General features: G+C 40.1%; 1 protein-coding gene across 6 annotated transcripts in view; it reads right to left on the bottom strand.

Moving 5' to 3' along the window:
* Positions 1–10316: 10316 nt before the first annotated feature.
* The window catches only part of c2cd5 (C2 calcium dependent domain containing 5), a 49685-nt gene continuing 37395 nt past the window's right edge, over positions 10317–22606 (bottom strand). For 2 of the 6 annotated variants that reach the window (XM_084410084.1, XM_084410081.1), the window contains exons 19-27: positions 21967–22065; positions 21739–21828; positions 21463–21550; positions 21298–21375; positions 19633–19668; positions 19199–19270; positions 14309–14502; positions 11376–11522; positions 10317–11283 (exon numbers count right to left, since the gene is read on the bottom strand). In XM_084410084.1, the coding sequence (XP_084266210.1) occupies positions 11161–11283; positions 11376–11522; positions 14309–14502; positions 19199–19270; positions 19633–19668; positions 21298–21375; positions 21463–21550; positions 21739–21828; positions 21967–22065 (927 nt within the window). In that variant the 3' untranslated portion in view covers positions 10317–11160. Of the gene's footprint in view, positions 11284–11375; positions 11523–14308; positions 14503–19198; positions 19301–19632; positions 19669–21297; positions 21376–21462; positions 21551–21738; positions 21829–21966; positions 22066–22606 lie in introns of all 6 variants that reach the window. The other 4 variants (XM_084410082.1, XM_084410080.1, XM_084410085.1 and 1 more) reach the window with 2 other exon arrangements.

The following is a 22606-nucleotide window of genomic DNA, read 5'->3' on the forward strand; positions in this document are numbered from 1 at the left end:
ATTTTCAGAGATTCACATTTATGCACATTAATTGAAAGTGGTAAGGAAAGTTCCACAATTAAATATCAAGCTCACTGTATTACATACACTTATGCTGATCCTAACAGAACTGCATTTTTTCATAGGTGATTATGACATGTTCCTGCCTGCAGACAGATGTTTTATGACCCCATTCCCTGACCCAACCATGTTACAATGCAGCTCTTGCCAGGACAAGGGCACACAATGAAATGAACTTTGGCTAACTAAAGGGAAGATTTCAGTGTCTGAAAAGTCTGAGGGTTGCACACCTGACAGGGCCTGTGACATTGTTGCATGTGCCGTATTACACAACATTGCCAAAAAAACCCACTTTTCATTAAATGTTTAATAAAAGACAAATATGCTTAGTTCCTTGAGTTTTATTTCAATTGTTCTTTGTAAAGAAAAGCCAGTGGTCAAGTGCCTGCAGCAAGAGATATTAGACACATGCCTCATGCAACAAATAAAAAGGAAAAGTTGGCAATACACTGCCCACCTGTAGGCCTATGTCTCCTCTGTCTGTGCAGACTCTTCTGTAGGCCTTTCTGTAGATGTGGAATCATGCAACTTATATTGCAGCCATAAAGCATACAAGTATAAATTAAGTAAAGTTATGTATGCACTTGCAGGCTAGTTCCTCCATATGACAGTTATCTGAGAGGGTTTATTCACTGTCCAGTGCAATGGAAACAAATGGACATTACAAAGTCTTATACTTTATTTCCTTTGGAAAGTTAGAAAATGTCCACTTACTGCACATATTTCAGCCACTACTTTCTTGGGAACAGATACAAGTGTTGGTGTATTATGTAAAAGTGCACAAAAGAGGAAACACAATGTCATTACAATGAACTACACTCGGGAAAAATGTGATCAATAACTCATGGCAAAATATTTTTACATTAACATAAGTTTATCAGTTTTCAGTTTCACAAGTCAAAGCAATTCATCATTACTCAAGATTTAACAGTTGAAATACGGCCTTAATTTAATGCAGCAAAAATGATTTTACAGTGTAGGCTACTAAGATCTTTTCTTCTTTTTTTTTCTCAGCCTTTTTCTTGGTTGCTTTTATAATCAGACAACCATTTATTTAGCAGTGCCTTTTATAAAAGAGACTATAATATAACAAAAAATTACCATTATGTAGAATATTTTTGTACTTCACTTTTATTTGTTCCCATGTTCTAGTGTGGTGACTCTGACATTACAATGCACAAAGTAATTATGCAATTATTAAAATACAAATATATAGGCTAATAAGTGATAAAAACATCTAACATGGCCACTTCTAACGGATTTAAATTGTCTGCTACTCTTTGCGAGCCCTCTCTCCTGGCTTTTGCAGACTTTGAGGTGTTCCCTGGCGTTTTGATTAAACATTAAAATTCCGAATAAACTTCGACTATTAGTTCTTGCTCTGCTGAGGAGAAAAACTGAGCGCGCTCTTTGGCCACGCTGAGCAGCCAATAGCAGCGTTGCTGATCAATGTTTCTACTATCGATACATATCCCCTTTTAAACCAGCCCCAGGTTCATGTTTTTTTTTTTTTTTTTTTTTTTTAGTTTAAAAAGAAATAACAATAACTTTAAGGTAATTCTTTAAAAAAATATACATTTGTTCCAGAATTTTCAATGTTTCTTAAAAAAAAATGATTTTTAAGGGTACAGTTCTTCAGCACAACACAAATAATATTTTGAAGAATTTTGTCCATGCAGTGAAAGTCAGTTGGATCCAATACTGATTTCATATATTAAACTATTTAGTATATATATATTAAAGTTTGTAGCCTTTTATAGTGTGATTACCAGAGTGCAGTCACTTATTATTCATACGTTATGCTGTTATGTATTTGGGGAGATGTGTTTATTGAGCATATCTTATAGTATAGCCAGGATATAATTTAGTAATAATAAGAGATGATGGAAACACATGGAAACATTGCTCTTTTATTATAATGTGGGTGGCTCTTAAAAGAGCCTTTGGTTTAGTTCTGAAAAGAACACCTGTGGCTGCCAGGGAACTGCACCCTCAGCACAGAAGTATTCAACAAGGGTCTCCCTCACACGCATGGCTTCGCGGGAAGCGTTGTTGCTCCCTGCTCTGCTGATGTTCTGCAGTGCAGAGGCTTCTCCTTCAACAGCCAGGGTTTGTGGGTTCCACACAGTCCTTGTTGTCCTCCGCAGAAAGTTGTGTAGAACACAGGTTGCCTTCACACAGGCTTCTACATGGTCTGGGCTGACACCAATTACACGCCGATACATTCGCCACTGTGCTGCGAGTATACCGAACGCATTCTCAACTGTCAGCCTTGCCTGTAGTTGAACACCCTGTGTCTACTGGGAAGGGTGGTACCTGGGAAGGTTCGCATTAAGTTTCTGCGGAGAGGGAAGGCCTCATCTGCCACAAAGACGTGAGGCTGGGGCCCCAGGTGCTCTGCTCCTGGCAGCAGCGTGTCCTCCGGTAGGCCAAGGGTTCCACTTCGAAGAGTGTTTCCAAAGGGACAATTAGCCAGAGTCCCACCATCACTGGACTTCCCATAACTGCCAACATCTATGATGCGGAAACAGTATCTGGCATCTACAACTGCCAAGAGGACAATAGAGAATGTCCCCTTGTAGTTGTAGAATAGTGATCCAGAGTTGTTGGGAGCCTGGATCACTATAGCTTCCCATCAATAGACCCTAGACAGTTTGGGAAATTCCAGCGATGGTGGAACTCTGCTGCAATGTCCCGCCAATCTTCTGTGGTAGGAACTGGCATGTAGTCCTCCACCAGGGAGTCCCAAATGGCCTTTCCCACTTCTGCCACAATACCAGCAACAGTGCTGTGCCCAACCCGGTAGCTGAAGGCAATACTGCGGTATGAATCCCCTGTTGCAAGGAACCTGTGGAAATATGTATTAAGAATTAAAGTATAAATTTATATGAAAAGAAAGCATATTAATCTACAAAAAAATATTGCAGTAAAAAAAAAAAACAATTGTTATATAATATTATATATAACAATATTACATATATATATATATATATATATATATATATGTTTATTTTTTATAATATTTTAACCGACACATTCAGATTAAACATGTTATATGTTTCTTCTTTGGTTGTACACACACACGTATAATATATACACACACTTGTAAGTATAAACAAGTATAAATATAAACACACACACACACACACACATATATAGGCCTATGTGTGTGTATTTATATATTAATTAAATTAAACGTGATAGTCTATATAAAAGCATCTAAATCGATTAAAATATTTAGTTTGCACATTGGCTTGATGAGTAGATGCTCAGCTGCGATGGCTTTACGTCATAGGCCGACAGGCTATGCCATTTGGGGAGGGGCCGCTCACTGATCCCCCTATATTTTTGAAAATCCTAGACATGGTTGGACCTGTCCTGCACTTCGTTAGTGCTTTCTGATTAACCTGTGTTTCTATTGAAATAAGAGGCTGATGCAGGCATGCGGCCCGCCGTACGGGTTTAGCAGAGAGGCTGCACAGTTTGACCGGATTAGTCGAGTCCCAAAATAGATAAATAGCCCTGGATAAGATGCAGTAGGCATTTTTGAGGAAAAGTACTTCAAGTGTTGTTTCTATATGATTTTTAGGTGCTGAATCCATTTCTGCCGTATAACAAGTTGTAAACATCACTGTTTTGGCATAAACAATAAAAACAAAATGGCTGCCAGAAAAAAAAGAAAAAAAAAAACGTTTTAATGCATTTATTGCAGTTTAAACATTAAACATTATAACTAAACTATGCATTCTCAGAATATTTAAACGTAAACAATGAAAAAACAACATTAACATGAAAGGGACAGTTTTTAATGGCTGCTGGAATTATGCCAAGGTACCAAGGTACACTGGGAAGCATATATCAGTGGAAATATGCAATTATGCCCAGCCCGAAGGGGAGAACTTGGAATACACATGACCCCAGGGGGCTGCATATTGAGAATCACTGGGGTGTCCAGCCGCAGGTGGAATATTTCAAACCCAGGGGTGGCAAGGTGGCTTGCCGAGGGAAAGACACATGCTCAGAGAGGCTTACAGTGGACTACACACGTGGGGGTCGCCCAGAGGCCGTGTTAGGTGTCGCCCAGCCTGCAGCTCTACAGATGTCTGTTAGCGAGGCGCCATGCGCTAGAGCCCAAGAGGATGCCACACTCCGGGTGGAGTGGGCCGTCACACCAAGGGGGCATGGTCGACCTTGCTGCTGGTAAGCCAAAGCAATGGCGTCCACTATCCAGTGAGACAACCTTTGCTTGGAGAGAGCCTTTCCCTTCAGCTTCCCACCATGACAGACAAAGAGCTGGTCTGAAGTCCTGAAACACTGCGTTCTGTCTACGTAAGCATGGAGGGTGCGTACTGGACAGAGCAGTGCCAAGGCTGGGTCTGCCTCCTCCGAGGGCAGCGCTTGCAGATTCACCACCTGGTCTCGAAAGGGTGTGGTGGGAACCTTGGGCACATATCCAGGCTCAGGATCACGTAAGAGTTAGCCGGTCCAAATTCCAGGCACGCTTCGTCAACCGAAAATGCCTGCAGGTCCCCTACCCTCTTGATGGAGGCCAATGCAACCAGGAGCGCTGTCTTCATTGACAGGAACTTAAGCTCCACTGATTGCAGAGGCTCAAAGGGAGCACTCTGCAGAGCAGTTAAAACCACTGAGAGGTCCCAAGAGGGAACGAGAGGAGGGCGAGGAGGATTCAGTCTCCTCGCTCCTCTCAGGAAACTGATGATCAGGTCGTGCTTTCCAATGGACTTACCATCAACTGCATCATGATGTGTGGCAATGGCGGCACCATACACTTTCAGGGTGGAGGGAGACAGCCTTCGCTCCAACCCTTCTTGCAGGAAGGAAAGCACGACACTGATCGGGCCTTTCGTGGGTTCTTGAAGTTTAGAAGAACACCAGTTGACGAAGAGGTTCCACTTCAATGCGTAGGCATGTCTCATGGACGATGCTCTACGGAAGTGATGGTAGCCACCACCGCTGGTGGTAGGGTACTCAAACCTGCCTCGTCCCGTCCAGGAACCACACATGGAGATTTCAAAGATCGGGACGAGGGTGCCATAGGTTGCCCCGTCCCTGAGAAAGCAGGTTCTTTCTCAGAGGAATTGGCCAGGGAGGTGCTGTCGCGAGGAGTACTAATTCTTGGAACCAGGTGCGATTGTGCCAATACGGGGCAACCAAAATTACCTGCTCCTCGTCCTCCCTGATCTTGCGCAAAGTCTGTGCAAGAAGGCTCACTGGGGGAAACGCATACTTTAAGAGGCCCCGCGGCCAGCTGTGCGCCAGTGCATCCGTGCCGAGCGTGCCCTCGGTCAGAGAATAAAACAGGTCACAGTGGGACGAGTCGTGGGAGGCAAACAGATCTACCTGTGCGTCCCAGAACTGATCCCAAATCAGCTGAACCGACTGGGGATGGAGTCTCCATTCTCCAGCGAGAGGCCGAAACCGAGACAGATCGGCTGCACGGTTCAGGTCTCCCGGGATATAAATGGCTCGAAGCGACCTCAGATGCTTCTGACTCCATATGAGGAGGTGGCGGGCGAGTTGCGACATACAACGGGAGCGCAGACCACCTTGTCGGTTGATGTACGCTACTGTGGCGGTATTGTCTGATCGGACTTATACGTGCTGACCCCTGAGCAACGCACAGAAGCGGTGCAGGGCGAGACGTACAGCCTGCAACTCGAGGCAATTGACATGCCAAAGGCGCTGGGGTCTTGTCCAGGAGCCCGCGGCAGCATGTCCATTGCACATGGCGCCCCAGCCCATTGTGGAGGCATCTGTTGATATAACAACATGCCAGGAAACTCGTTCTATGGGCACTCCAGCCCATAGAAAACTGAGGTTCGTCCACAGGGTGAAGGTCTGACGGCAGGTCGAAGTCATTGGGACTCGGAGCGTGCCGTGTTGCAATGCCCACCTCAGGTCTTGATCGCGAGGCTGTCTCATATGAAGCAAACCGAGCGATGTTACTGCGGCTGCGGATGCCATATGCCACAGGAGCCTCTGAAATAGTTTCAGTGGAACCGCACTCTTGCCCTCGAACTGACGAAGGCAAGTTAACAGTGACTGCGTGCGCTCGCTCGTAAGCTGCGCGCACATGGCGACCGAGTCGATCTCCATACCAAGAAAAGAGATCCTCTGCACGGGGCAAAGTTTGCACTTCTCCCAGTTGACCCGAAGGCCCAGACAAGCTAGGTGCCAGAGCACTAGGTCCCTGTGTTCGCAAACCTTGTCTCGAGAGTGAGCTAGGATCAGCCAGTCGTCGAGAGGAACAAGGGCTGCCTCGACAACCTTCATGAAGACGCAAGGAGACAGGGCTAGCCCGAAAGGGAGAACCGCGTACTGGTATGCCTGCCCCTCGAATTATATATATATATATATACTGGTATGCCTCATTTGCATATGTAAACATGACATTTCAGAAAACTTGTAATACAAAAAAATGTCTGTCTCTATGTAAGTGAAAAACTGGAAAGGTTTTATGGTGATATATATAACTTAAAAATTTTACCCTATCCACCTGTAGTGTTTCGGCTGTGAATAATGCACCTATTGTTTCAATAACAATTACAAGAAAATGGGACCCTTATTTCAATGTTATACGGTGGATCCTTATTCAGGAGACATTGAACTTTCTAAAAATGTGGTATAACAACTTTTCCTCAAAAATGCCTACAGGGTTACACAGTCTTGAAGATTCGGATAGATGGTTGGAAGACTAGATGGTGTTGCTAAGAACTTGCAATGCATAACTATTATCAGACCCTCAAAAAACACTACCGGCCCACCGGGAAAAGTCCCCACTCTCCCGATTGCCACTTCGCCCCTGAGTAAATAGGGAGATCACGCGCTTTTGAGAGAGAGAGAGAGAGAGAGAGAGAGAGAGAGAGAGAGAGAGAGCGCTCAGAGTGCGTGAGGAGTTAAAAATGTCACGAATGCTTAAGTATCAGAAAATAAAATTTTATAAAAAAAATAAAATGCAGTCTTCATTTGATTGTTTTAATCGTCTGCAAGCAAATATAAAAGGTTAAACTACTATGATAGCATACAAGTCTAAACTAACTTACTGATAGTTAGCTAACTCTACATCGGGTGCCATTAGCAAAAGCTACATATACTAACTTACATACCTTCATAATCATGAATAAATGAGGAGGCGTAAAAACTTAAATCCTTTATCTACCGAAGTACTCGGGACTAGTGATGTTACATATGACACTGAAGCTTCGATGCGCGTATCACACAAGCGACACAATTTCTGGTGAAGCCTCGTATCGGGGCGTGTGTCGGTTTACTAGAGTCACGTGATCGATGACAAACGAAGCCTCACTTTCTGTCCAGTCACGTGCGCGTTTCGCTTTGGGTGTCAGAAGACTCGAACTCCAGATCTTATTTAACGAGTCATTGTTGCCTCAGTCTGGTTAATGGGTTTGTGAGGAGAGTGGTGTACTTTGAAAGTTAATCAATATATTACATTTAAATTACCAACATTTATTTTTCACTACTTAGGCTATTATTTTTTGTTTTTGTGTCTTTTTGTTTTTGTAAAATCTTTGCACTTTTTGGTGATTTTAGATAATTTGGTGTTGGTATTTGGGTTTAAGGTGGGATTAGGGATAAGGTGTTGGTATTTGGGTTTAGGGTGGGATTAGGGGGGAAGGGATTGTTGGTGTTTGGTGAAGGGTTTGTATTTAGAGCAATGGCAACAGCCAAAAATAATAAAAAACTTTATCACCTTTCTGTCATTCCTACAGTTACATAAGCACTATCAGTAACAAGTGTCATAAGCACATTTCAGATCCTATCAGACAATGTCCTTATTCATTGTGTGTGTGTGTGTGTGTGTGTGTGTGTGTGTGTGTGTGTATAGAGTGAGAGAGAGTAGGCCTACATTAAATCTTGTTGAATCATATAAGCGTATATTATATTTTATTGTCACACTTTAATGGGAAAATGAATTTATTTCATGAACAAATCAAACACAAACATGTAAGGCTTTTATTTGTACACATAACATTGAAACTATGTAGTGTGTTGTGGTTGCTTCATATGCCAGAGTTTCTAAAACAGGCTTCTGGCTGCTTTATTTTAAATAACCACCAGATGGCGCTGTTCTCAACCAGTGACACTCTCGAAGCTTTGAATCTTTTCCCGGAACAGTCAGGGGAAAGCCTCAGTGATTCATGAGGCTTAATTTCCCCATCCCTACTCGGGGCTCTGGACGTCCGTTTGACAATACGATGTACATCTGGAATGGATAGAATGGGTAGCTCCTGTAAACACCGGCTATAAAAGGTCGCCATTCCTACGCTGTGTTTACCTCAGTAGCTGACGACCGGAAGTAGTTATACCCGTTTTGTAGAACCCGGAAGTATGTTCCGCATAACCCCTATTCGCGCGCTCTCACGCAGCCAAATATTAGAAAACGCTGCATCAGAGTAAAATATTATTAATAATTGTAAAACAAACAAACAAACAAAAAAAAAACAACTAAGGTTACCTTTACCAACATGAATCTGAAACGAAATAGGTTTTCTCAATCCTAGCAAATCTGCTCCATAGTGCGAATGACGTCAGACATAACGGTAGCCTAATTAGCGGTGCTGAACAGTGTACCATAGGGGGAAAAGCCACACAAAAAAGGCAGAAAGCCATTGTTTATGTGAACAGCTAACTAACAGCTAACTAACCCTAACTATGGGCCTAACGTTATACAAAAAAAAAGAATTTACCTCAGTAAAACTAAATTCGGCGATGACCTCTCATCCAAAGGGCAGTCCGGCTTTTCACGCGATGGGCACGTACGTACCCCTTGCTTATATAGAGCTGGTAAGTCCCGCCCCTTCCGTAAAACCCCGCTGGACCTCTAGGTTGAAAATCGTCAATGCAAGTGAATGGGAGAAAATAATTATTTTCTGGTCCCGTTTGAATTGTGCCATGAATGTGAACATATGTTGTCTGTGAATTTTTTATATAATCTTTCATGTTACGAGTTTGACAGTATATGGTATGATTCTTCGGCTAGCAGTTGTGGAAAAGACATAACGAGAAAGACTACATGTCGCCTATGTGACGTCACCCCATAAAGTTGACTTACCCGTGGTTTTCGCCAACCTCAACGATTTTGTCCTCTCCCTGAAAGAAGGCGGTGAAGTGCACCAAAGACACAGCCATGTTTAGCGGGATCCGTGAGCTAGTGTCCGTGTGCGAATGGTGGTGACGTTTCAAACGCGTCGAAAGCAGCGATGAGTTGTAGTCCACAAAGTGCTCTCACACAAAGTCTAACCGTATCAAACTTCTACCCGCTAAATTGTAGCATTCTTCACACGAAAGATTATATAAAAAATTCACAGACAACATATGTTCACATTCATGGCACAATTCAAACGGGACCAGAAAATAATTATTTTCTCCCATTCACTTGCATTGACGATTTTTCAACCTAGAGGTCCAGCGGGGTTAGCGAAGGGGGCGGGACTTACTCTGTTTTTTCGCTGGCTTTGCACCTGGTGTGAAATAGTAACGTTTATTTTATTTTTATTATTAGCAAAGTCCTGTGGATTTTTTCTTTCAACATGGTGAAGATAATATAATAATTGTATGTGCCCTGGTCTCCCATATTATTTGCTCCTAGCCTACGCCTACCCCATATAAGTTCATCGTGCTATTCCATGATATAATTATATAATATATGTAAGGGATAATGTAGAGCGAAGCGGTTGCGAATACAACCCCCGACAGGCTGATCAGGACCGCGAAGCGGAGGGATCTTGAATCAGCCTGAAGGGGATGTATTCGCTATAACCGCCTCGCTCTACATTATCCCGCTTATTACATGGCTACCTACCAAATAAATCAATAATTTGACACAAAATATTGATTTAAAAAGGAGTTTATTTATTTAAAAACGATTGATTTTCTTCCGAAAATAGTCCATTCCGTCTCTACAGTCAGAATCCTGCGCGTCCATGGCAACGCTCTGCTTTGCATGGCAACGGTTGTGTTGTCTGTTATCAAGAAATAACAGACCGCATTCTACATTAGAATTCAACCAAGCCATGTAATAAATAAATAAATATATATATACATAAAAGCGTATGCCAAAATGCATATATATATATATATATATATATATATATATATATATATATAAAATGCTAAATTCTTCAAATGAACAAAATCAAGTAATTTTCAGAACTACAGTCTGACATCTCTGACTCATGAAACAACATTGAAGAACTCGACAAGGAAAGAACACACCAGAGCCATAATAGTTTTATTCAATTATATCTTATAATGTACAATTTAGATTTGTCCTCAGGCAAACACATATACAAAATAATAGCAATAAAAGTCAGTCCACACAGGAACAGAGCAGCCCACCTCATATCCAGACCAGTCATCTGTACATTCAAGTGTCAGTCCACAGTGAGCACGCTTCTGCCCTGAAATATCTCTTTCTCTTAATTATGATTAACTGGCATTGCACATGCAAGAGAACTGGACCGGCCTCACAGAAGTCCGATCCAAACATTTGGATTAAAAATCATACATTGTGGCACATGAAAGCAAACAAACGTTTCCAGCATTTGACATGATTGTAAAGAGATCAGTAGGACATGACAGGAAGTGCCTAATTTGAAACCAGTATTTAAAATCCTGAACTGCATGTCGGTGTGAGTGCATCAGTAGTTCATTCCTTTATTTAAATATAAAACATGGCCATTTAGAGTGATTGACACGTTTACACACTCTTTGAGAACACAAAACGCATTTCATAGACCTTCTGAATTTTGTAGCTGCCTTTGCCACATATGGACAAAATGGAATGTGACGCATAGAAACATGGCAGACGACCTTTCTGAAAGGCTTCCGATGGAGGGATTTAAAAAAATAATAATTTTGAAATAAAAATAAAATATTGGCCATTTACAGGGGCTAAAATATAACACAAGGGAGAACTAACCAATCAGGTCATGTTATGCGTGTCTAGATTTGAACTTCTTGGAGATTTGGTTGGTAGTTGTAGCGTGACATCGCTTCAAATGGCATGGTTCACATTAAGACTCATTTACTTGAGTTTGTTGGTGTGTGTATGTTGGTTCACGTTCCTTCACCGTTGGAAGTCTGTGTGGTGGCTGACTGTGGCTGTACCGAAGCCGCCTCGACTTCAGATTCTCGAACAAAGATGACGGCATCCCCACTGACGTTGATTAGGCACTGTGCCTGTAAAGTATGTGCAACACCAGCATAAATGAACAAACATGATTGGTTGTGTGTATGGACGAGTCTGTGTGTGTGCCTGTGTATGCATTAACCTGGTTCTTGTTAGGGTTCTCCATAAACACACACTCCTTCATGCTGTAGGAGACGACAGCATTCCCTCCAAGAGCAGCGACGTGGGCGCGAACCATCGCAAATACTTCAGCTATGAACGTATGCAGAAACCCGCTCACACCTCCCTCCTAAAACACAAGAATAATACTAAGACAATATACAACAATAAATTATGTATTTATTTATAAAAATATTAATTGATTACTATTAATGTTAATATTTGTAACATTTAGTTCAATCATTTTAATTAACTTTAACAATTTTAATATTATACAAAATATTTAATATTATATTATATTACTCTATTATTATTATTATTATTATTATTATTTTAATAATAAATAATTTTATAATATTAATACTATGAAAAGTGATTATTATTTCTAATGCTAATAAAACAAACAACAATAAATATTATTAATTTTATTTTCTAATGCTGATAATAAAACAAACAATTAAAAAAAAATCATTTACATTTCATTCTATTAATGTTAATAATTGTAATTTAATTATATTAATATTATCCAAAATGTATTTATATTTTATGTATTTATATATTTAATATGAATCATTTTAACTGTGTAATATTTTATAGTTACTTTTGAAAGCAGTATTATAAAAATATTTAATATTAATATGAAATGAACAATAACAATACTTGTTAGTTATCACTATTTATAATTTATATATATACATATATACATATATACATACACACACATATCACTATTTGTCAATAATCGTAATTTTAAAAGCATTAATATAAAATATTTAATATTAATATTTATTATTGTAATGATTATTCATTTTATATTAAAAGATATTAATTCATTTAAATAGCATTCATATTATACATAATATTGCATATTCATTTTGTATTAGCAATAGGGGCTTTCGCACCAGAGGAACCTTTTCATAGTTTAAGTAGTTTTAAACTAGTTCAGCTAGTTTAGCTCCTACTTCAGAGTAGGGTCTAAACCAGCACTATAGGAACTATCCGTGACGTTAGTGTTCGCTGATTGGCCGAAACGCACGCGAAACACCAGCACCCGCCATTTAAAAAAAAAAGCTTTGTAAACACACAGATTATAGCCTATATACACTCACCTAAAGGATTATTAGGAACACCTGTTCAATTTCTCATTAATGCAATTATCTAATCAACCAATCACATGGCAGTTGCTTCAATGCATTTAGGGGTGTGGTCCTGGTCAAGACAATCTCCTGAACTCCAAACTGAATGTCAGAATGGGAAAGAAAGGTGATTTAAGCAATTTTGAGCGTGGCATGGTTGTTGGTACCAGACGGGCCGGTCTGAGTATTTCACAATCTGCTCAGTTACTGGGATTTTCACGCACAACCATTTCTAGGGTTTACAAAGAATGGTGTGAAAAGGGAAAAACATCCAGTATGCGGCAGTCCTGTGGGCGAAAATGCCTTGTTGATGCTAGAGGTCAGAGGAGAATGGGCCGACTGATTCAAGCTGATAGAAGAGCAACTTTGACTGAAATAATCACTCGTTACAACCGAGGTATGCAGCAAAGCATTTGTGAAGCCACAACACGCACAACCTTGAGGCGGATGGGCTACAACAGCAGAAGACCCCACCGGGTACCACTCATCTCCACTACAAATAGTAAAAAGAGGCTACAATTTGCACGAGCTCACCAAAATTGGACAGTTGAAGACTGGAAAAATGTTGCCTGGTCTGATGAGTCTCGATTTCTGTTGAGACATTCAGATGGTAGAGTCAGAATTTGGCGTAAACAGAATGAGAACATGGATCCATCATGCCTTGTTACCACTGTGCAGGCTGGTGGTGGTGGTGTAATGGTGTGGGGGATGTTTTCTTGGCACACTTTAGGCCCCTTAGTGCCAATTGGGCATCGTTTAAATGCCACGGCCTACCTGAGCATTGTTTCTGACCATGTCCATCCCTTTATGACCACCATGTACCCATCCTCTGATGGCTACTTCCAGCAGTATAATGCACCATGTCACAAAGCTCGAATCATTTCAAATTGGTTTCTTGAACATGACAATGAGTTCACTGTACTAAAATGGCCCCCACAGTCACCAGATCTCAACCCAATAGAGCATCTTTGGGATGTGGTGGAACGGGAGCTTCGTGCCCTGGATGTGCATCCCACAAATCTCCATCAACTGCAAGATGCTATCCTATCAATATGGGCCAACATTTCTAAAGAATGCTTTCAGCACCTTGTTGAATCAATGCCACGTAGAATTAAGGCAGTTCTGAAGGCGAAAGGGGGTCAAACACAGTATTAGTATGGTGTTCCTAATAATCCTTTAGGTGAGTGTATTTACTCCAGAAACTAACTATACGAAGATGGAAAACAGTGATAGATGGGCCTCTTAACCTTTACGCGAAAGAGAAAATCCAACGCAACTTTGAGAGGACCAAGCCAAACATGATTATGTGTTTCTGCTCAGCTAGCAACACTGGACATCATCCACACGGCATACTCTGCCTTTTCATATACTGTCTACTTTCTATGTATAACAGTTCTATCTAATAATGTATTAGACAGGACTGTTAGACAGATCGTAAACTAATGAACACAGAGAATGCGAGCACGGTGTGCTCAGGCTCTGGTTTCTCAGCGCCGTCAAAATAAATGTCCGCCGCGTCGTCAAAATAAAAGTCACAACAACAAGCGCAGCTGACATCACTTCAGAGTTCCTACTGGAGGTGCGAATGCAACCAGGAAAATGTTCCTAAGGGAACCATTAGTTCTCGGGGAACCACCCTGGTGGCTAGTTCCTAGAACTACCCGGTGCGAAAGCCCCTAATAACAGTAATACTAGTAATAGTAATAATAATAATCTTCATCATCATAACCAAATTTCTCAATACGGGTGAAGTGGGTAGTAAAAACCGAGAGACTGCTACCTCTCTCAGTGAGGTGGTCTCTCTAATGAAGAACATGTTGATGATGCCGAGGTATTTTATGATCTTTGCGCCAGGAATGAAAGAGAGCGGGGTCATTCTGACCACTGCGACAGAACTGCCCGAGTAGGAGCGATTCGACCGAAGAGAACGAGAGCGTCCTTCGGGCAACGGGCTGGCCTTCTCCAGAGATGATGCTGTTGAGAGTGAGAGAGCGAGAGAGAAAGAGGGGTAGAGAGAAAGAGAGAAAAGAAAGAGGGGGGTGGGAAGATACCAGACATGGCCTTCAGAGGGCGCTGTACAAGACCAACGCATGTGACGAGACAAACATAGTGTGACCGAGGAAAAAAGACATGTGTATTTGTGTGTTGCTGATCAGCGGCGTGCGATCAAAGCAAAGCAAAGGCACTGCACCATGCAAATAAACACCATGCAAATACAGAGAGACAGAGGAGGAGAGAAAGAATGAATGTACGCATGTTGATTCTGCCTTGATAAATCAGAAAAAGATTAGCTTTGAGAAGGGAGGACACTTTTTGTTCCCCATCAAGAGTGTGAAAGAGCTTGAAATCTCAAAGCTGTAAAACATCATACATGATGCTGCATCATCACAACTGTTATACAGGGCACTAATGTGCATGCAGCTCCAAGACATTGCTCAAACTATCGGTCAGTGGACTCAATTAGGGCTGGGCGATATATATTGAATATTCATGCGATTTTGGTGGTGATATACAATAAAACAAAATAGAAAACACAGCATTAATTTTATGAATGCATTAAGACAGAATTGTTTTAATAGCATCGCTGATTAGAACAGTCAGTTCTGTCCCATTCATTTTTGGGAATCAGATCAAAATGCAAGAACTGATTTAAACTGATTTTAACTCAATGATTTCATTAAAAATATTTATTTGTCATTTTTCATGAATCAAAAATAATGTATGTATGTATGTTTATGTAATAACTAACCGATGAATTCCTATGATTTTGTCATGACTTGGATCATTCGAAGTGGGTATTTTATAAAAATCACAAAGAGCAACTTTTTTTAAATATATTTTAAAATGAAGCATAACAACAAATTTAGGACTACAGAAACATGACTATTTTTGATATTAAGATTTTAATAATGTCTGATTTTTCCAGGCTAGGAGAATCCTGTGATGTAACAGTCTATAAAATTAAACATGAAATGATATATATAATCAGTATATAATCAATATAATATAAATATAATCAGAATAAACAGATTTTTCTAGTTATAACGCCCAACCCTAAACTGTACAAACTTTAAAGCCAAACTTATGATGCGTTTATGCATCATATGCGACAGAGGCAGTCTGTGATGTGCTTTTATTCATACACATCTCATCAGCCAGCTCAAATATGAAAATCACTGAGGCAAAACTGAAAGAATGATGGTCTTCTTCATCACGGTTGCTTACTAGGACTCAACCTCAACTTTCACACTCTGTCAGTCAAGTTCAGATACGATTGGATCGGCGTATGGCAGCAAGACTCGTCCTCTTTTAGATGCAGGGCATGGGAGTATGTGTGTAAGGATGCGTGTAGGAGTATAGACTGTAGCCAGAGTAGATGCCATTTTATATAAACATAAAATATACATTGTTTTTTAAAAACGTGGCTTTGGATCAATATATCATACAGCGTTGTGCCTTGGTCTTGATCATAGCTGGCGAAACATTGTAAAAACATCTTTAAACAAATTGTCCACATGATTAAATACACTGCCTGGCCAACGAAACAAAAAAAGCTGCTATTTGGATTTAAATAGGCAAATGCTTAAGTGTCTATGATTCGATCAATTTTGCAGTTATTATTATGTTTCTATCATGTTATATGTTTGTACAGTTCTTCTAACCCTAATTGATTTTCATTTTTTTAAACAACCATGTAGGAAGACACTGGATGACAATGTCAAGATTCATCAGGCTCAAATTGTGAAAGAATGGTTGGGAGTGAGCATGAAGAATAATTTTCACACATGAATTCACTGAAAGCCTTTGGGATGTGCTGGAGTAGACTTTACAGTGTGCTTGACTCAATTCAAGATCTTGACCAAAAATTCATGCACCTCTTGATGGAGATAAATGTTGTTTTCACAGTCTTTTCATGCATTAAAGCTACACTGTGTAGGATTTCCTCCCATCTAGCGGTGAAATTGTTCATGACTACCAACTGAATATTACTTTCTAGCCCCTCCCATTCCGAGGGCGTTTTAACTCCTACGGTGGCCGTATTATTTCAAATCTGCCGGCAGTCGCGAGTAATCTCCCCCTTGCATTCGTCACGGTGCCACTGAGTGTAAAAACGCGAAAGGCGAAGCTTGAATTTCCAGGTATGTCCCTCTTTGGCTAATGTACTTTCAAGATGGAGGCGCAACATGGCTGCCGCCATTCGAGCGACTCGCTCGTATGTATTCTAAATGGCAGATTCTACGCTTACGAGAATACTTGATTAGTTGGTAGAAGTAATTACACATTAATGAGCACATGATTTTGAAAGAACAAAGTGTTTTTTGCTAAGAATCAACTTAAGAATTACACAGAGTAGCTTTAAAGGTTTGGACTCAAAGGTGTCAGTTCTAGGGCTGGGCAAAAAAATCGATTTTTCGATTAATCGTTTTTTAAAATGTGGTCGATTCAAAATCGATTCTCAAACGCCAAGAATCGATTTTTTTCCATCTTTATTTAATATATTACCCAAGTAGGTTTCCTCCACTGTTCATAGGCTTGCAAACTCCATTTTATAGCTAATGCTGTGAGATTTTATGTTAGTTTTATCTAAATCATAAAATAACCTCAACTAGTGCTGAACGTTTAATCATATCGCAATCGCGATGTCAAGCCTATAAGCAATTAGGCTATATGACGCAAAATGCTGCGATTTTATATGAAATAAACAAATTTGGGCTTTTAACACAATTAATGCAGCATCTGTTCATTTTTGGTCATCCTTTGGCTAGTGTTACATGTATTCATGTAACACTAGATCTTATTCATGCAAACGCTTTTAAACCATTCATGCGCGACAAGACAAAAAAGAGCTCGCTGCCTGTGAATGTCCTGACTGCGACACAGAACAACTTGCGATGATATCGTGCGTGCGCACAAGACAGCCCAGAATAGAGTTATCTTTCGCTCTTGAACGAACAATAACACACACAATTATGCCAAAATGTCTTTTTGTTGAGTATTTTCATAACATAAGAGCAGTCTTATGATGAACGTGAAGAGTTATGACTCTTGAGAGAACGAGGCGCGTGTGAGATCCGCGTCTCTGAGAACAGCGGCTGGTCTTAAAGGGACAGTACACAGTAGCCACTAATTATCTCTGCCGTTAAAGTTAATCAAAGAACAAAGGGAACAGACAAAAACACTCACTGCTCTTGACTAAAGAACTTTTGTAACTTTGATTAGTCTATATATAATTTATAATTAATGCACCGCAGACTGTTATATAACTTTATTCAATTTCTGTATATGGCCTAGCTGTTAGACAGAAAGGGCACAGATAAAAATGATATGCAATGTTTTTATATGGGTTTATATGAGGATTGTTAACCTATTTGATAAAGACATGTGACTGTTCTGACTTGTCCACTTTTCAGCATCAATTTTTCAAATCCTGTCTATTCATTGTATGCATTTGAAATATAGAGTTGGGTTCTGTTTTAACTGTACCCAATTGTACCTAAAATAAAAAGAGTTTAATATACAGGTTTGTAGCTCTTAATTTATTTTTATTAATTAAACACTTGAAAACTTATGTTCACTTTTCTTTTCTTTTTCTTTTTTTAATAAATATAGGATTTGTATTAAATATTCATTGAGTCGAATCGAAATCTAATTTACAATCGAAATCGAAAATCGAATCGAGAATCGAAATCGAATCGAATTGAGAGCTTGTGAATCGAAATCGAATCGAATTGTAACATCTGAATCGATACCCAGCCCTAGTCAGTTCATGTGTGAAAATGATTCTTTATGCTCCCTCCCAACCATTCCTTCACAATTTGAGCCTGATGAATCTTGACATTGTCATCCAGTGTCTTCCTACATGGTTGTTTAAGAAATGAAAAGCAACACACTCCATCAATTAGGGTTAGAAGAACTGTTGCCAAACATATAACATGCTAGAAACATAATAATCACAGCAATAATGATCCAATCATAGACTCTTAAGCATTTGCCTATTTAAATCCAAACAGCTACCTTTTTTTTTTTTTTTTTGGCCGGGCAGTGTACATACACACATATATACAATAAGCCATGAAAAACTAGTCAGTTTGGTACTCGCGAGCTGTTTGAGAGGCGGCTTTATGAGAGCGCCATTTATATAGATAAGTGGTGTATGTACTTTTGGTGTGAGCGCAAGACACCATGGGAATGACTAAACTTATGCGTAATACAAGCACTATTCAACCAGAGCCAATGAGTAAGTGAGGCGAGGCGGGTGTGTGTCAATTCGCCATCGGAGAAAAGAGAGAGAGAACGCACAGCTGGTATAGGTGTATCGATAAAGCAGAAAAGGAGCATTGGAACTGTTGCAGATATTCAGTATCGATACATATAGAAATATCGATATTTTTGACAACACTAAAATAGGTCTGCGAGGTATTATTTTGGTGAAAGATTACAAAGACAAACATTAATTTATTTGAAATAATGTGCACTGATGGAATGTGAATAGATTAGAAGAAGTAAATGTTCATGCAAATTGCATTAACAGAGTATATTAAGAAAACTCTGCCCATTTTAATTGCATCTTGAAGTTAAAGATCCCTTTAAATATGCAGTCTACTCTGACTAGGGTCTATGAGAGTTGGAATGTGTCCATGTATGTAAGCGAGTTTGCATGTGCTCCTACTTGTTTTAACTGATCCGCGTCTTATGGTGTGAGCTTTCAGTCTAAGCTGCTCTATCCAGGAGCTGCATCTGTCTGCAAAGGAACTGTAATCAACTGAGGGGGCTGGACAAACACACACACACACACACACACACACAGACAGACACAGACAGACGAACATTCAGACATAAACACAGATAGACACACACACAAATATGTGCACATGCGGTCACAAACCCCACAGACACATACATACAACGACACAACAGAGGGACAAAGAGAAGAGGAAACAAGACACAGAAAGAAAGAAAGAAAAAAAAGAAAAAGGGGTAAAATGGATGATGCTGGGGTGTGTGCTGCAGCACTTCAAACTGTCAGACACAAAAGGAGCAGAAATGAAAAGAAAAAAACACCCTGCTGCCTCCAGAACTCTCAGCAACGAATCAGGTACTGACCTTTGGCCGACGGATGGCTGCCAACCTCTGATAGACCTGTGACACAAAGGAAACCAATGCAATGAAAGCATTGAACACATTAGTAGTATTTAAACACCAGGGCTCAATACTATAAACAATAATATTTTTTTTACAATAATTCATCAAAGAGCTACTTTGACAAGGGCCAAATTGTTCTGGCAAGGTGACTGGGTCAGAGTATCTCTGAAATGGCAAGGCTCGTGTGTCGCTCCCGGTCAGCAGTGGTGAGAATTTACCAACAGTGGTCCGAGGAGAGGGACAAACCACAAACAGGGTGTTGGGCGCCCAAGGCTCATTGATGCATGAGGGCAACAAAAGCTATCCCGTCTGATCAGAGCCAACAGAAGGTCTTACTGTGGCAAAATTTTAATGATGGTTATGGGAGGAATGTGTCACAACACACAGTGCATCGCACTCTGCTGCGAATGGGCCCGTGAAGCCGTAGACCAGTGGTCACCAACCTTTTCAAGCCTAAGATCACATCCAAAGTCCAAATGTAAACCAAGATCTACCACTTGCATAAAATTATGCAAAAACAAGGCCACAATGTAGTTCTACTTTGACATTCTTTGTTGCCTGTTAGTCACTTGCAAAATATTTATTTAACTATACAAATAGTATATAACTATACAAACTGTCAACTATAATTCAGCATTTGCGGAGGTGCGCGCGCGGCAAAAAATGACGTCATTGTAATAGCGCGCGCCTCCGCATCCGAAGATGCACGACTTTCAGCCGAATCTGCCCGAGCAGACGGATATTAGTACATCTCATCACACCGGCACCCAGTTTGCACGTCTAAATCAGTTGTATGGTCTGGTTTTCAGTCTAAAACAGTTGCGTCAAGTATAAATGCCTCGTCTGTTTGGGGAGGTGCGCGCGCAGTCAGCGGAGGGCCGCGCTGCGGTGCCAGGCGAAAGTATAAACAAGGCTTAAGTCAGCGGTTGTTTTACAGACATTATATGTAAACTATAGGCTTGATTGGACAGATATACCCCTTTCCCTCCCCTAGACACCATTTACTACACACAATAGGCTCACACATGGTGCATTTTAAATTAATAAATAATAATGAATAAAAATATATATATATTCTTTTCTCTGATTTTGAAAACTCTTCGCGATCGACTTAAAATGCTTCCAAGATCGACTTGTCGATTGGTGTTGGTGACTCCTGCCGTAGACCAATCAGAGTGCCTATGATGACCCGTCCACCGTCGAAAGCACCTACAATGGGCATGCAAGCGTCGGAACAGCGGAAGATTGAAGGTCACTCTTAAAGTGACAGCAGCCTAATACACCTGATTTGACCTGTGTGTCTAATCAATCAAAAGAGAAAATAACTTACTGATCTTGACTGAACAACTTTTTGTAGATTTAATAAAAATAAATTAATATTTAATTCATACAATGAGGACTATATGAAGTATTTTATTTTTACATTTGATTATTTCTAACTACATGTTAAATAAATTGCACTTTAATTGTTATCGTGAAATAAAATATCTCATAGCATGAAACATTTTTTGGTCATATCGCCCACCCCTAGATGGAAGGCTGGATGGATGGATTATGGCAAACATTTAAAGAGCTATAAAGAACTGAATGGGGCATCTGGTGAAGTTTGGATTCACCAGGGTTTACCTTTGGGGGAGCTAAGAGGGTTGGAAGACAACATTTCAGCATTGAGCTCCAGGTTGAACTGAAGCTGCTCGTCATTTTCTGCAAAAGACAATCAACAGGAGACCATGCAGATCAGCTTTTCAGAGAGGTGTTTCCTACATGAAGGTACATAGACCGCATGCTCACCCTTTTTTAGCGACTTATCCCCACTTTGTTTGCCATTTTCCAGAGTCAGCTCTTTGTCAAAGCTCATTGCCACAGCTGTCACCGCCACCTGTAAATTAAACAACACTGACAGATGATGCGGGACAGAGGTAAAAGGGTAAGAATGAAACCCAAGAGGATAAACAGATCTTGAGGGATCCATAATTACTTGCTTTATGTTTCACAACAGTAACAAGGACTGCAAACTGAAAGCTGAATGTTTATTTGACAAAAAAGTAAGATCAGGTGTGCTCTCACCTGGATGAGCTCATCTTCAGGTATGGCCACGGTGAAGTTCAGATGACAAAGACAGCAGGGGACCAATGACCGCAGTTTAAAGTACAAACTCTACAAAGCACACATATATTCCAGTAAGAGCAGTGATATTCAAGCACGTTTAAATCATTTAACTTGGTTTAGCTGGTCTACATTAGACCATGACAGAAATAAGATATAGGAAATATAGGGGAAAAAAAATGTATTCACCTTAAGCAGGTTCTCACAGAGGTCACTGAAAACCTTATTCAGTCCCTGATTGGTCAAGTTGACGTTGTTAAGGCGAAAGACCCTCACAGAGGTAAACATCTGAAAGCACACAAAAACCTATGATTGATTCCACACCAAACATTGAAAACCTCCTCATGTCAACTCACTCTGAAGAAACAACCTCAAATGCGCATTACATCCAAATATAATATGCAAACATTATATAGAAAATAAATTTGTTTTCTGGAGTGCACATATCTCAAACTAGCAAATTCTGCAAATATTAGGGCAATGGTATGGTCTTCATGGACTTTTTTCACATTTCACAAGCAGAAGTTGTCATAGTTGAGTAAACTTCTATAGTTGTGAACGGGTGTGAACTACGACCAACACAATTTTTACTTTCCAATTTGCTCCAACAGCAAAAGAAAAAAAATCATGATAGCATTTCTATGAATTTCCCAATTTTTTTGAGAGATCGACCGTGTTGGTCAGAAGTGAGGAAAATGTAAATTTTCGTAAATTTTGTAAAATGTACATACATTTAAAAAAATATATATATAAATCAAATTATTTGCAAGATTTATGATGTTAATAACTGTGAAAATGCATCATTACACTCCGTGAAAAGGGTCCATTG

The sequence above is a fragment of the Rutilus rutilus genome (assembly GCF_951802725.1).
Source record: "Rutilus rutilus genome assembly, chromosome: 5".
NCBI lineage: Eukaryota > Metazoa > Chordata > Actinopteri > Cypriniformes > Leuciscidae > Rutilus > Rutilus rutilus.